Source organism: Medicago sativa, chromosome 3, assembly GCF_051527215.1.
Source record: "Medicago sativa cultivar Bolivia chromosome 3, Bolivia_mono, whole genome shotgun sequence".
Lineage (NCBI taxonomy): Eukaryota > Viridiplantae > Streptophyta > Magnoliopsida > Fabales > Fabaceae > Medicago > Medicago sativa.
In genome coordinates, this window is record NC_140751.1 from 27,337,811 (window position 1) to 27,354,120 (window position 16,310).

General features: G+C 38.2%; 2 protein-coding genes and 2 non-coding genes across 4 annotated transcripts; 3 read left to right on the forward strand and 1 right to left on the reverse strand.

Moving 5' to 3' along the window:
- Positions 1-1,126: 1,126 nt before the first annotated feature.
- Positions 1,127-1,888, reverse strand: LOC146936833 (uncharacterized). Its single transcript, XM_085749287.1, has one exon. It carries the CDS (start codon positions 1,886-1,888, stop codon positions 1,127-1,129), a length of 762 nt encoding a protein of 253 aa, XP_085605413.1.
- A 2,323-nt stretch (positions 1,889-4,211) lies between these two features.
- Positions 4,212-4,318, forward strand: LOC146936834 (small nucleolar RNA R71). Its single transcript, XR_015033657.1, has one exon. It is a non-coding gene; the product is annotated as a small nucleolar RNA R71 (small nucleolar RNA).
- A 4,543-nt stretch (positions 4,319-8,861) lies between these two features.
- LOC146936835 (small nucleolar RNA R71) lies at positions 8,862-8,968 on the forward strand. Its single transcript, XR_015033658.1, has one exon. It is a non-coding gene; the product is annotated as a small nucleolar RNA R71 (small nucleolar RNA).
- Positions 8,969-12,102: 3,134 nt separating this feature from the next.
- LOC146936836 (uncharacterized) lies at positions 12,103-14,244 on the forward strand. The gene is made up of 3 exons (XM_085749288.1): positions 12,103-12,559; positions 12,617-12,825; positions 13,387-14,244. Exons 1-3 carry the CDS (start codon positions 12,103-12,105, stop codon positions 14,242-14,244), a joined length of 1,524 nt encoding a protein of 507 aa, XP_085605414.1.
- The last annotated feature ends 2,066 nt before the right edge of the window (positions 14,245-16,310 follow it).

Sequence of the window (16,310 nt, forward strand, 5' to 3'; positions counted from 1 at the left end):
TTCTTGCTCCTGAATAAGACAGATATTATGAGGAACATGTTCTATCCCTAATACTAAGGTAACCGAAAAAGTCCTTTCTTCGTTTCATATAAGAGAGATGGGAATTTAGTTAAAATTAAATTAGATTATCAATTTAAGCACAAGGGGCTGCAGATTGCTTAGGGGTTATTATTTTCTCATAGGAAGTCTTTTTGGATGAGTTGTCCTTTCCCGCTAGATTCCATTATCACCCTAAGTAGTGCTGCAAAAAAAAAATTTATCATCTCCGCGTAGGAAGTCTTTTTGGATGAGTTGTCCTTTGCCCCAACTTTGATGAATTTATTTCCTCATTTGAGGGATTTGGAACTTAAGTTCAATTAGGGAGTCACCACCACAATTAGGAAGTTAGGGAGTGTCCTTTCCCCCACATGTTGGTGCCATTCTCTCACCCCATTTAACTTTAACAATTTGTAATAGAATATAACAATGATTCGAAAGAAAAATAGAAATTAAAAGAGAAGAAGAAGAAGAAGGAGTAGAAGAAAGAGAAGTAGAAGAAGAGGAAGAAGGAGAAGAGAAAGAGTAGGAGGAGAAGAGAAGAGAGAAGGGAGGAGAGGAAGAGGAAAGCTCACAATTTTGTTCATTGAGGTCCATAAGGAGGACCTTGGAGATGGATGTGTTGCATCATCCGTCAGAGCATTTCATTGTTTTCTTCATTGATGCGGTTGCCCCTTTGGACTTCATTCTTAAGCCCAGAGATTTCAACACCTTGCCTTTGTTGCTCGGTGCTCATCCTCTCAACCTCATTGTGTATCCATGCCCATCTTTAATTTTCATTTAGCTCGTCGGCTTCATGGTCATGGTGTTCTTCCTCATGGTGCAAGTTAGCACCTTCTCCCTCATCATGATCATGCTCTTCAAGAATCTGCACATCATCACCATACAACAAATTTTCTTCCACCTCGATGGTAGTCCGAGATGGGTTAGGAAGTAAAAACAAGATAGGCACATTTAGCTTGAGTTGGTAATGGATGGGTGGACGATGTTTAATGAAGTTCATAGAGATGAGGGTTTCCATGTTAAGTCTATTGTTTCCCTCAATTGGTTTAATCCTTTCATCTTCATCCAATCCAAAACACCTAGCTATCTAAGTGATGATGCCTCCTACCACTATCTCTCCTCTACCGGCCGGTCTAGTACCGACGAAGTCAAGGTACTCAAGCATGTAGAAACAAGTGTTTACGGGGTGGTCATAAAGCATTGCCCATAACATGAAGAGTTCATCGCTTCTAGTATTACCTAGCTCGGTTCTACCCCAAATAGTGTAAGCCATTACCCTCTGAAGGTACCTAAGTATGGGGTTGTGAATGTTACTAGCTTTATTGGCTCTAGTGACGTATTTGCTAAGATCGGTGATACGTTCCCAAAAGGCAGCGGGTTGATAGTCAACCGGCTTTAGGCTAGGATCCCAAGAATCATGGATATACCCCTCGTTTGCAAAGCCTAAGGCATCACAAAAGTGTTGCAGAGACATATCATAATCAATATTCCTTAGCCGGAAAGAAACTCTATGGTTGGGATTATCAAAATTCAACTTATCTTTAGTAAAATCAATTGAGCTTAAAAATTCATAAGTGAAATTCTCATAACCCCACATAGGTTTCAACATATCAGTCCAACCTAGCTTTCCTATCAACCTATAAACATCATCTAAAAGCTCTAGCACATCCAAAGTATGATAATCAGGATATCTAGAAGGATGCAAGGGTTTAGAGATTAGAATTTTATACCTATCCCTTTGCTTGTTGTCCTTGAACTGGATTCCATGATTCTTGACTTGTGCTTGCCTCTTTGGAGGAGGTCCTCCAGAAGATCTTGCTGGTTCCTTACCACTTCTTCTTGAAGCCATTGACCTTAGGTTGACTTTTGTGTGGATTGGTTGAAGGTTAGGGTTTGGAAGATTTTTGGTGGAAAGGATTGGTTTGGGGTTGGGGTTGATGTTTGAGTAAGTTTTATGAGTTTGGTTGTGGAGATTGGTTAAGAATTTGTGGTGTTTGGGTTAGGTTAAGGTGAATAGGGTTTTGGTGAATTATGGGTTTGGATGGATGAAAGTTGTTTTTGATTGGTGTTTTGTGGTTGGAATGAAGTTTGGGATTGATTTGGGGAAGAATTGGATTGGTTTGGTGAGGTTTGATGGAGATATGAAGGTTTGAAGTTTGATGGTTATGGAGGTTTTAGAGAGAAGTTTGAAGGTAGAGAGATGTTGGTGTGCGAGAATGATGAAGAAGGAGAAAAATTTTTAGCTTATAGAGTGGGTAGAGATCGGGCACGACCGTGCCACCCTTGGCACAGGCCGTGCCAACATTCTGAGTTTGGGGGGGGGGCTTTTGTGTGTTAAAAATCTCGCACGGGTCGTGCCAGCCTTAGCACGGGCCGTGCCAACCTTCTGGTCAAGGGAGTTCAAAATTTTTCACTTTTTTTCGAATCGTACTTGGACAATTACCTACAAAACAACTTAAAACAAAAAAAACAAACAACACAAACGTAATTAAATGCGTGGGTTGCCTCCCACGAAGCGCTCGTTTAAAGTCATTAGCTTGACGGTTTGAAAAAGTCCTTAGAATGGATCAAAGAGATCATGTTGTGTAGATGATGCTATAAAACGTTCTTTCACATCATGATATTTAAGCATGCAACAAGAGTAAAGAGAGGGACCTTTCATAAAACCTTCCAACTCAAATCCTATCATTTTATCACTCACTTGAAAGACAATCCTACCAAATTTAACATCAACAAGAGCTCCCGCAGTGGCGAGGAAAGGTCTACCTAGGATTATAGGGACGTCATCGTCCTCTTCAATGTCAATGACTACAAAATCAGTCGGGATGTATGTCCCTTCTATCTTAACAGGTACGTCCTCAACATATCCAACTAGTTTCATGGTAGAACGATCAGCTAATTTTAATACTAATTCGGTAGGTTTCAACTCTCTTATCCCCATCCTTTTAAAGAGCAACAAAGGCAGCAAACTAACACTAGCTCCTAAGTCACACAAGGCTTTGTTTATGGTTTCATTCCCAATTTCACAAGGTATGACAAAGCTACCCGGATCTCTAAGCTTAGGGGGTGTCTTCTGAATGATTGCACTACTTTCCTTAGCCAAAGCTATTGTCTCATTATGCTATATAGTCTTTTTCTTTGAAAAAATTTTCTTTAAAAACTTAGCATATAGAGGCATCCAAGACAAAGCTTCTGCAAAGGGAAGTTTAATGCAAATCTTCCTAAGTATGTTAACAGACTTTTCAAATTTACCCTCCAAGTTAAGCTTAGCAAGATTTATAGGGGAAGGAGTTTTGTTCTCATCAAGTGGTTTCACATCTTCTATAGTTTTATCACCTAAAAGCTTGACACTTTCTTTCCCAATGTTTTTAACCTTAGCAAAAGTTTCGCCTAACTTACTACCCCCAAAAGATATAACATTAACTTGGGCTTTGGGATTGGCTTCGGTTTGACCAGGAAAGACTCCCGGTGTTTGAGAAGAGGTAGCCACTTGTTGGGCTACTTGGGCGATTTGGGTTTCAAGCATTTTAGAGTGAGTAGCAATAGAATCAACTTTGGTATTGAGTTTGGAAAGAGAATCGTTCAGAAATCCAGTTTGGTTTTTAAGTTCTTGAAGTTGTTTAGTTTGATTTGCAATAGAATTTTCCAACAAGATTTCCAAATTAAATTTCTGACGGTTGATTGCATAGCCAGGTGGTGCTACTTGTCCATAGGGATTTTGAGAGTTTTTATAAAAGTTTTGGTTTTGCCTCATCCCTTGGTTGTATTGAGCATAGTTCATTTACTCAACACCATTAATAGCACTACCTAGTTGGCAATCAACACCAGCATGACCAGTTATACCACAAATTTCACAAGAAGGAGATGCAGAAGTAGAAGTGATGGCACTAACATTAAATTTTTCGAATTTTTGAGTTAGTGCATCGATTTTAGAAGAAAGGTGATCATAGTTAGAGACTTCGTACATACCTGCCTCCTTTTTGGAGGGTGAAGAACTAGTGATGGCTCTCTCTTCGGTCCACTTGTAATGATTTTGAGCCATATCTTCAATCAAGGCATATGCCTCTGTGTAGTTTTTGTTCATTAGAGCTCCACATTCAGCTACATCAACAGACATCTTAGTGGTATAAGACAAGCCATTATAAAAAGTGTGGACTATAAGCCACTTCTTTAGGCCATGGTGGGGACAAAGTCTTAGCATTTCCTTGAAACGCTCCCACGCCTCATAGAGAGATTCCCCATCCTTTTGATTGAACCGTGTTATTTGGTCCCTTAGTTTAGCAGTTTTAGAGGGGGGAAATAATTGTTACCGTAAATCCGCAAGTGCACGGGTTTACCGTAGTAGTAATAAAAAGAGAGTATCGATCCACAGGGAGTTATTTAAACTCCAATCAAAAGTAGTAAAGGTTAGGAAGAAATCGATAATTAGGGTTTCAAGGTAATCTAAATGACGGTTGAAAACAATAGCTAAAGGCAACCTAGGGATTATTGGTTCATCCTATGGTTGACCTAACATCCTAATCCTAATCCTTGTTTATGTAAATCCTAGTTTCTAAGGACGAATCTCTCTAAGGCCTATCCCCATCTTCGTTCGATATCCGGGGAGTGTGTCTCTCAAGGTGTTAGACCTATTCTCATGGCTAACTCCTATATTAAGATCCTTGATTGTACGAGATTCTGTAAGTCCCAAGGTTCACTAGGCTATTCTCATGCTTCGCAATCCTTGTCTAAATTCACTTGTTCGGTTATCAAGACTTCTTCGTTCGATTCATCACCTTAATAATTAGGGTAACGAATTAACAAGTACTAACCCTCCGCGTTCGCATCCAAAGTTTGGTACTTGTTAATATCGTTGTGAAGAACGGTGAATTTAGATAAGAAAAGTAGGGTTACATAAACTAGGGTTTCGGATTAGGATTGTTGGATCAAGCCATAGGACTCTCCCAACAATCCCAAGGTCTAAGGGAATTACTCACTCATGGTTGGTGTTACCATGAATGAATAAGAAGAAAATAATAAGAACAATTGAATAAAAACGAGAACTTTTATTGAGAAATAGTATTCTGTCACAATACAATATTCAGAATTCAAGATGATGAAACAAGGAGAACAAGCTCTCTATTTATAGCCTACTAATGACTTAAGCCCTAAGAAATAACTGAAGGAATATTCTCTGAAGATCCATGGGCTTTATCGTCAAAGCAGGCTGCGTAGAAAACCGCTGTTCGGAGCAAAAAGCAGCTAAAAGGGATGCTGGCAATCGCGCACGGCCGTGCGCCTCGCAGGCGTGGGCCGTGCGCCCTTCACTGACTTGGGGGAGCGAATTCTGATTTCTTCAAGTGCATATTTCGGTCCCAAATCTTGGAAATCTCCTATTTTTCTGCTCCAAATCCCTTTTCTTTAGCTCCAAGCCTTGCAAATCATATATTTGATCCTGAAATATAATATTGGATTCTTTGAAGTAAAAAGCTCTTAAATATAAATAAAAACACATAGAATCTAATTAAATCTAAATAGAATTAAACTAAATAACTTAATTAAAATACGTAATAAATCTACTTATTAAACTCCCCCACACTTGAATCTTTGCTTATCCTCAAGCAAAAGGCATAGACATAGCAGCATAGAAAACATTTAAGTATATGACAAAATTAAAACACATGTTCCCTCCAAGGCCTTGTCCTAAGCATACACTAATCACAACCTCAAGAGCCCCTTATGATTCCTATTCAACCCAACAAGAGAAACTAAGTGAGTGTGTGTGTGTGTAGTGCATCCCCTTTGCTCCTGTATAAACAGGTATTATGAGGAAACAGGTTCTAACCCCAACAGTACATCAACCGAGAAAAACCTCATTTTCATTCCATATAAGCAAGGTGGGAATTAAGTTTAAGTTGGTTCAATTTTAAATTGTGGACCATATTTTTCTTTTCTTTTGGTCTCTTTTGGGGCTACAGATGCCTAGGGGATATCACCTTTTCATAGGAAGTCGGAGAGGGACTCACTCCTTCCTCCACTACTCCGGCAATCACCCTAAGTAGTGCTGTAGTTTGTAACTTCTTTCATAAATTTTTTTTTTCTTTTTCTTTTCTTTCTATTTTTTTTCAGAAGTTTGTAGAAGCTATACAATCACTAAGGAGGTACCATCCTTCGCGTAGGAGTTGTTCGAGTACACTATCCTTCCCTCCATGCTCCGGCGGTGTTCTCAACTTAGTGAAAAAGTGAAAATCATGCTTCCCCCCATATTATTTCAACGTTAAATAAAGTTAATTAAATTTCCCCACACAAGCTTATACTACTTTTACTCCTAGAGACTTTAAAGGGTCCATGTACCATTAAACTTAGAATGTGGTCCTTAAAATACCTATTCATACACTTACTCAAAGGATGCACTGTGAATTTTCTCATTGGAGAAGTTTTGTTCACCTAGAATCAATGTGGGTCTATTGGAAAAACTTAAGGCAACAAGAAGCTATTTTCATGTACACAACAAGAACATTATTTAGCCTATATTGGAAGAGAACTTAACAAAAAGTATATGTCATATTTAACAATTAAAACAAGAAAACTATCTAGCCGCTTACATGCCTTTCGCAATAAAACAAAACAAAAGATAAAATTTCAAGGGAGTTTGAAACACTACGACTCTTACTACCTAGACACTTTATTGGCTCCCCCCCACACTTGGGAGAAGCATTGTCCTCAATGCATAAAGAAAACAAGAAATTAAAAGGAAGAGAGGAAGAGAAGAGAAGAGAAAGGAAGAGGAAAGCTCACATTCTTAATTGTTGCCCGGAGGGGGACGGTTAAGGCCAAACCTTTGCATCATTTGAGTGACAAGGCGTTGGCTTTCTTCCGCCACTCTATTTCCATGTTGGATGTCAGCTCGCATTCCAATCATCTCATTGTGCATTTGATTTTGCTTTGTATGCACTTTTTGGAATTCGGCTTGCACCCAAGCCCACTGGTCATCTTCAAATTGGGGACCAGCATGCAGCACCGGTTCCTCTTGCTCATGTTGAGCTTCTTCCTCATCACCACCATCATTAACTTGCACCTCGGGTACCTGCAAATCATCATAAAGTAAATTTTCTGCCTCCCATGTGTTAATTCTAGCCGGGTTAGGCAAAAATAAATCAGTTGTGGCTCCATCAATTTTCCACTGATAGGTATCGTTCTTGAGGTCAACAAAGAAGTTCATTAAAGCTAGTTTTTCAATGTTCAACAAAGGGTTCCCCTCAATCCTATTGGTACTTAAATCCTCCCCCACACCTAACTTTTCAGCTATGAAGGTAATGATACCTCCAACTATGATCTCACCGGACCTTTTAGTGGTTAAAGAGGCCAAGTGATCAAGCATGTAATAACCTGTGTTAACGGGGCGGTTGTTCAACATTGCCCACAACAAAAATAACTCATCGGTCCTAGCGGGACCAGGCTCTCTCCTTCCAAAGATAGTAAACCCCATTACCCTCTGAATGTACCTAAGCACTGGGTTGTGTATCCTACTAGCCTTGTTAGCTTGTGAGTTACACTCATCGAGCCCGGAGATACTTTTCCAAAAAGGTTGGACATTGTAGTCTTCCGGTTTCAATTGTGTGCACTCATGGATGTATCCCTCGGAGGGAAAACCCATGTCTTCATTAAACTTCTCTAAGGACATGTTATAGTCTTGTCCTAAAAGCCGAAAGGCTACGGTATGCTTGGGGATGTTTTTCTTGGTTTTGTCTTTGGAAAAGACAAGTGAGCTAAGAAACTCATAGGTAAAATTCTCATAACCCCATCGGGGTCGCATTAAGTCACTCCATCCTATGGTTTCAAAAAGCCTAACCACATTCTCTCTAATCCCTAAACTAATCATCGTATGATCATCAGCATATTTGCAAGTATGAATAGATTTAGAGATGAGAAGATTATACCTATCTTTTTGGTCGGAGCCTTTGAGGTTAATGCCGTGGTATTTTGATGGCTTCTTTCTTCCTCCCGCGCCTCCGGTGGTGTCAATTTCCTTGCCCTTCCTTTTTCCGGTCATTTTGACTTAGTTTGAAAAAAATTGACTTTTGTGGATTTACGGTAACAAGTTTTTGGCGCCGTTGCCGGGGAGTTGACCAAATTCCGGTGTTTGAGAAGAGGTAGCCACTTGTTGGGCTACTTGGGCGATTTGGGTTTCAAGCATTTTAGAGTGAGTAGCAATAGAATCAACTTTGGTATTGAGTTTGGAAAGAGAATCGTTCAGAAATCCAGTTTGGTTTTTAAGTTCTTGAAGTTGTTTAGTTTGATTTGCAATAGAATTTTCCAACAAGATTTCCAAATTAGATTTCTGACGGTTGATTGCATAGCCAGGTGATGCTACTTGTCCATAGGGATTTTGAGAGTTTTTATAAAAGTTTTGGTTTTGCCTCATCCCTTGGTTGTATTGAGCATAGTTCATTTACTCAACACCATTAATAGCACTACCTAGTTGGCAATCAACACCAGCATGACCAGTTATACCACAAATTTCACAAGAAGGAGATGCAGAAGTAGAAGTGATGGCACTAACATTAAATTTTTCGAATTTTTGAGTTAGTGCATCGATTTTAGAAGAAAGGTGATCATAGTTAGAGACTTCGTACATACCTGCCTCCTTTTTGGAGGGTGAAGAACTAGTGATGGCTCTCTCTTCGGTCCACTTGTAATGATTTTGAGCCATATCTTCAATCAAGGCATATGCCTCTGTGTAGTTTTTGTTCATTAGAGCTCCACATGCAGCTACATCAACAGACATCTTAGTGGTATAAGACAAGCCATTATAAAAAGTGTGGACTATAAGCCACTTCTTTAGGCCATGGTGGGGACAAAGTCTTAGCATTTCCTTGAAACGCTCCCACGCCTCATAGAGAGATTCCCCATCCTTTTGATTGAACCGTGTTATTTGGTCCCTTAGTTTAGCAGTTTTAGAGGGGGGAAAGAATTGTTACCGTAAATCCGCAAGTGCACGGGTTTACCGTAGTAGTAATAAAAAGAGAGTATCGATCCACAGGGAGTTATTTAAACTCCAATCAAAAGTAGTAAAGGTTAGGGGGAAATCGATAATTAGGGTTTCAAGGTAATCTAAACGACGGTTGAAAACAATAGCTAAAGGCAACCTAGGGATTATTGGTTCATCCTATGGTTGACCTAACATCCTAATCCTAATCCTTGTTTATGTAAATCCTAGTTTCTAAGGACGAATCTCTCTAAGGCCTATCCCCTTCTTCGTTCGATATCCGGGGAGTGTGTCTCTCAAGGTGTTAGACCTATTCTCATGGCTAACTCCTATATTAAGATCCTTGATTGTACGAGATTCTGTAAGTCCCAAGGTTCACTAGGCTATTCTTATGCTTCGCAATCCTTGTCTAAATTCACTTGTTCGGTTATCAAGACTTCTTCGTTCGATTCATCACCTTAATAACTAGGGTAACGAATTAACAAGTACTAACCCTCCGCGTTCGCATCCAAAGTTTGGTACTTGTTAATATCGTTGTGAAGAACGGTGAATTTAGATAAGAAAAGTAGGGTTACATAAACTAGGGTTTCGGATTAGGATTGTTGGATCAAGCCATAGGACTCTCCCAACAATCCCAAGGTCTAAGGGAATTACTCACTCATGGTTGGTGTTGCCATGAATGAATAAGAAGAAAATAATAAGAACAATTGAATAAAAACGAGAACTTTTATTAAGAAATAGTATTCTGTTACAATACAATATTCAGAATTCAAGATGATGAAACAAGGAGAACAAGCTCTCTATTTATAGCCTACTAATGACTTAAGCCCTAAGAAATAACTGAAGGAATATTCTCTGAAGATCCATGGGCTTTATCGTCAAAGCAGGCTGCGTAGAAAACCGCTGTTCGGAGCAAAAAGCAGCTAAAAGGGATGTTGGCAATCGCGCACGGCCGTGCGCCTCGCAGGCGTGGGCCGTGCACCCTTCACTGACTTGAGGGAGCGAATTCTGATTTCTTCAAGTGCATATTTCGGTCCCAAATCTTGGAAATCTCCTATTTTTCTGCTCCAAATCCCTTTTCTTTAGCTCCAAGCCTTGCAAATCATATATTTAATCCTGAAATATAATATTGGATTCTTTGAAGTAAAAAGCTCTTAAATATAAATAAAAACACATAGAATCTAATTAAATCTAAATAGAATTAAACTAAATAACTTAATTAAAATACGTAATAAATCTACTTATCAAGAATCGGGCAAGGAATGCTTGCCTCATTTGTTCCCATGAAGTAATGGAACCGACTTCAAGGGAATATAACCAAGCGCTAGCTCTATTCCTTAAGGAAAAGGGAAAGAGATGAAGTCTTACTGCCTCTTGGTTCTCTTTTAGGGTTCCACCAATTTGTAGGAAAACAGTGATGTGAAGATTGGGATCCTCGGCCGATCCCAAAAACTGGTTTTGCTGCACCAAGTGAAGTAGGGCAGGCTTAATTTCAAAGTTGTCATCCTCAACCGTTGGGTACACAATAATAGCTTGTGGCTCCGCCGTAGACGGCGTTGCATACTCTTTGAGAGTGCGATCAGCCATGTCAGTATTATTTCGTGTGTCTCTCTTTCTTTTATGTAAAAACCTTTCGATCTTGGGAATGAATACCAGTCGATTTCTGGTTTTTCGCATAAAAAATTGAGAACCCAATAAGTTAACGATAACAGAAAAATAAGAAAAGAAAAATTAAAAAAAGAAGAAAAGAAAAAGAGAATTCTAATCACTAAGAAAAAGTTAATTAAATTAGTTAACTCCCCGGCAACGGCGCCAAAAACTTGGTAGGCCAAACCGCAAGTGCACGGTCTATCGAAGTAGTAGTAAAAGAGAGTATCGTTCCGCTAGGGAGTTGTATAACTTAACTAACTTTAAAAGAATGATTAAAGGAGAAGAAAGTTTATAAAAGAGGAGGTTCAGTTGGTTGAAAGTAAATAACAATAATAAAAAGAGCCTTGGGATCATTGGTTCGTCATAATAACGCATCCTTCACTAGCCAAGACTTTAACTTCTAATTTCATGTTTTACACCTTAATTTCTAAAGGCCGGTTTCCCTTAGCCCCTCACCTTTCCGACCAAGTCCGGTGAGAGTTTACCCCTAGCAACCAAGCTTATTTCGCTGACTTGATTATTAGAAGAAGCTTATAGGATTGAAACTACAGATGTCTCAAGAATTGCAAAGACTATTTCGCTGCCTTTGCAATTCTTGTCTAGATTCACTTGTTACAATATCAAAGCTCCGCTTTCGCATTATGAATTGATATTTGAGATGATGGTTAATTCATGTTAAAACGGTGAATCTAGATTAGAAATTACGGTTACATGAAATCAGGGTTAAAGCTTGGTTCAATTAGGATTATGTCATTAGACTTATCCAACAATCCCAAGACAAGAGAAGTCTACTCACTCATGTTCATCGTAGACATGGGGGAGAAGAGAGAAAGCATAAAATAAATTGCAAGAAAGTAAAGAAATAAAAAGATGTATTTATTAAGAAAACAATTGTCACTATTAATTCCAAGAATAAAGATGAATATTTGTGATGGGAGGCCACTCTATTTATAGCTTACAATCGACTTAAAATCTAAGCAATTACAAGGGCTTTTTGGTAAAACTAAAACAGTGTAGCTTGGCCTCTAAGCAAAAGCAGCAAAAGTCATCCTGGGAGGTGGCACGGCCGTGCCAACCTTAGCACGGGCCGTGCCAAGCTTCTGACTTAGGGGAGACTTATTTTCGTCTCCGAATCTTCGTATTTTCGCTCCAAATCAGCTCCAGACTCCTTTCTTTTGCTCCAAGACTCCTTCCATCATATATTTGTTCCTGAAATATAAAATAGGCAATTGAAGTAAACTAGCTCAAAAAGGAAACAATATTTAAATAAAATCAAATCAAATCTAAATAAAACGATACTAAGTAATATATAAAAACAGACTAAATAATGACTCATCAATGATGTGGTGTTGTCCGTCCAAGAATTTTTTCGAGGTGGTTTGCAGCCCAATAATATTAATTCCAATTTGATTGTGCTAATTCCAAAAGCTCCAAGTGCTAAAGCTATGGGAGATTACAGTCCTATTGCGCTTGCTAATTTCCATTTCAAAATTATTACCAAGATTGTGGCGGATAGGCTTGCTTGTATTACTTATCGGATCATTTCTATTGAGCAAAGGGGTTTTGTCCGAGACCGTAACATTTCTGACTGTGTTATCCTTGCCTCCGAAGCGATCAATTCTCTTGACAAAAATCAGTACGGTGGGAATATTGCTCTCAAAGTCGACATTTCCAAGGCTTTTGATACTTTAGATTGGAATTTTTTGGTGATGGTTTTGAGTAATTTCGGCTTTTCTTCAACTTTCATTGATTGGGTCCTTACCATTCTAAATTCCGCCCGTTTATCTATTTTGGTTAATGGTAAGGCGGTAGGTTTCTTTGATTGCACTCGAGAGGTTCTTAGCAGGGCACTCTCTGGTTTTGTTGCTAGGAGGCGACTTACTCCTATGTCCTACTGCCGTGGTACTTCTTTTCCGACCCATGTGTTATATGCTGACGATATTATGATATTTTGCACAGGTTTGAAGAGTAACATCCGAGAGCTTATGAGTATTTTTAATAAATATTCAGTAATTTCTGGGCAGATTGTGAACAATTCAAAGAGCCGGTTTTTCACAGGTTCAATGTTTGTAACTCGAATAAATATGATTGTAAATATGTTGGGTTTCAGTGTTAGAACACTTCCTTCCTTGTATCTTGGTTGTCCTATTTTCCAGGGTAAACCAAAGGTAATTCACTTTAGAATGATTACAGACAAAATTCGTAATAAATTAGCTATTAGGAAGGGTACCATTCTTTCAATTATGGGCAGGGTGCAACTGGTGAAATCTATTATTCATGGAATGCTGGTTTTTTCTTTTCATGTTTATTTTTGGTCTAGACGCTTGCTTCGGTTACTTGATTCTTGGATAAAAAAAATTATATGGAGCTGTGATGTCCTTTCTAAAAAAGTTTGCACGGTTTCGTGGAGTGTGATGTGTCGGCCTTGGGCTGAAAGGCGTCTAGATTTAAAACCTACAAGTTTGATTAATGAAGCGTCAATTCTGAAGTTGGCTTGGGATCTTTTGGCAAAAGAGACTCAATGGTCTATCCTTTTCAAGAGGCGTTTTTTCTCTAATGGTAAACCGATCAACCATCATTTCAAATCCTCAGTTTGGTCGGGTATCAAAGTTCATATTGGCACAGCTATGGAAAATTCTTTGTGGATCGTAGGAACGGGAGAGGAAATTCAGTTTTGGACGGATAATTGGCTCGGTGAACCCGTGGTTGATTTGATTCATCTCGACTAGGAGTTTCATGGTCATCTTCAAGGAACGGTGCATGAAGTTATAGTGAATGGTGGAAGGGAGTTGCCTGCAGTTTTAAGAGACTTTGGGGACATAAAGGATCGCTTGGATGCTATAGTCTTGCCTATAGGTCAGCTCCCTGATGTGATGGTTTGGAAATACGCTTCAGATGGTGTTCTTACTTCGAAGCTTGCTTTTTCTTTCCTTCTTCTGAGGGCCTCTATGCTACCTTGGGCGGAATATATTTGGAGTTATGTTATCCCTCCTTCTCATTCTTGTATTTATTGGAGACTCCGACATGGGAAGATGCCTATGGATGAAAACCTTAAAAACCGTGGATGCATCGTCGTGTCGGTTTGCAGCTTATGTTTGGCTACTGATGAATCTTCTGATCATCTTTTTCTTTGGTGTCTGTTTCCAATGCAACTCTGGAACTGGATAGGTGGTATTCTTAATTGTGTTATAGATTGCTCTTCAGTAGATTCTATTTGTAGGCTGATCAGGTGCTCCTCACAATTATCAGACATTATTCTGGCAATCTATTTTTGTGGTACTTTCTGTGGTGCTTTCTATTGTAACGTTGGTGCACAATCTATTTTTTATGCGGAAGTACATGGTATTATTTCTGCTATTGAATTTGCTGCCCGTAATGGTTGGAGAAACATTTGGCTCGAGAGTGATTCCACTGACGCTCTTTTGATCTTCTCTAACCCTTTATTGGTCCCAATTATGTTACGAAACAGATGCCATAATGCTCGCAACCTTGGGATTCAGGTAATTTCTTCTCATATTTTCCGCGAGGGAAATTGTTGCGCTGATAAGTTGGCGGCTTTGGGGCACTCCATAGTTGGTGAGATTTGACTTGACTCTCTTCCAGATGAAGTGAAGATGGATTTTAATAGAGTCAGATGCGGGTTACCCAATTATAGATTCCCTTGATTCTTTTTAATGGGTTGTTGTTTATTTTTCTATTTCTTTCTCTGTTTCTTGTTATTTTGGTGGGTTTTGGTATAGTCCCTCCCACCTTTTGTATATATCTTTTCCCCCCTTTTTAATAAAATTTTCGAGTTTGGCGGCTTAAGATGGAGGCATCTCGGGGTGGCAACCTAGTTGGGATGTCGATGATGTCTCCTGAAGCCTGTCCTTTCTCCTTACTTATCAAAAAAAAATCATAATTCAAATTTCAAGCGGTCACAGATCTCACAAAAATACCACCCACCATATCGATGAACATTGACTCATGATCGTACGGTCCATATTTTAGTGTATAATTTGTTTTTTTAATATAAAAATAAAGTTTTAAATCTAATATATTCGATCTTGTTCTATTGGACATTGATATTGTGACCGCATGAATTCATGAGATCTCTAACTTCATATAATTCATTCCTAAATCATAGTGTGATTTGATTACAATATATTTTTATTCTTTAACTTTTTTTTTAATTTTATTATGTTGTTGATTTTGTGATATGGACAGAGATGCAGCCAATTGTAGTGGAAGACCTAGAGACAAGGACTTGTGATTCTTTAACAGAAGAATTTGACGGAGGGGGTAAATTAATTAACGTTGTGCAATTTTAGGGTAATTGAAATTTTGTTAATGTCAGTGGATAATTGATGAAACTTACAATTTCGGAGGTAATTGCTTATTTAGTCAATATCATTTTCATTATGTTTTAAGCATAGTTTTAAAAACCGGACCGGCCATCGACTCGGTGAGGGTTGTAGGTCACTGGGTCATTTGTCGAACCACTGAGTGATTGGTCGAACCGCTTGAAAGAAATGGATGACTCAGTCATTTCACTCTGTCTCAAAATATAGTTTTGATCTTTGTATTAAATAAGTTGACTCGGTCTAAACAAATACAAATAACACTAATAAATATTAAAGAAATCATCAAATAAATTAACATAATTTCTCAAATTTGTTCTTCAATTTTAAGTCCATCTGACTATAACATAATTATCTGATCAAACACATAAATTTATGAGTATAATAAATTAGAAACACTTGTTTTTACTATATATTATCAAGATAAAATTAAATTGAAAAAAAAGTGAGAAAATATACATGTTAAAATTTGAATTGAAGCATATATAATCATAAAGCCAGAAAAATAAAAAATAAAAAAGATGCATATATAATCAAAACTTTTAAGTGTTAGAAGTTAGTAGAACAATGGAGTTTCCAATGCTAACCCAGCTTGGTCTTGCCTATGGCGTACTTTCCCAATCGCATGGCATAAAATACATCGTCACATGACACTCCATATCTTTGTCCTCTCCCTCTTTTCTATTTTAAAACACTTCAAAACCTTCTCCCTTTCTCTCTCACATCTACGTGATTTCTTCTTCATCACATTTCATTCCATACTCTCTAGCATTTCATTCACTTCTGATTAAAGCATTTCAAGCAATGGATTTGGCTTCAAATATTGGTGGAAAGATTGAAAAGGATGATGTTCTCTCCGCCGTTGAAAAGTGCGTCTCTCTCTCTATATATATATATCCTTCGTTTTCTTCTTTCTTTCCTTTTTTTTAAATTATGGTCTCATTGTGATTTTTAGACTTTGATCCATGAGTCTATGTTTTGCTGATTAGTTTATGTTTTAGTTACATGAAGTAATTAACTTCTATACTCTATACACCATGTATGTATTTTATTTCTAAATTTTCTTTTTACTTTGTCATTAGACTTTAATTTTTTTAATAACTCAACTAGCTAGTTTGATATAAAGGAAGATGAGTTGGAGATCTTAGGTTGAAGATAAGTCGCATTTTTTGTAAGAGATTGCACGCTTGTTTGAACCACTTCAGTCATATCTTGCAAATATATCGTTTTTATTTGCTTGTTCCACCAATCTTAATTATTGGTGTCAAGACTTGGTAATTTGCCACCGAAACTTTTGCCAAGATTCTCCATAG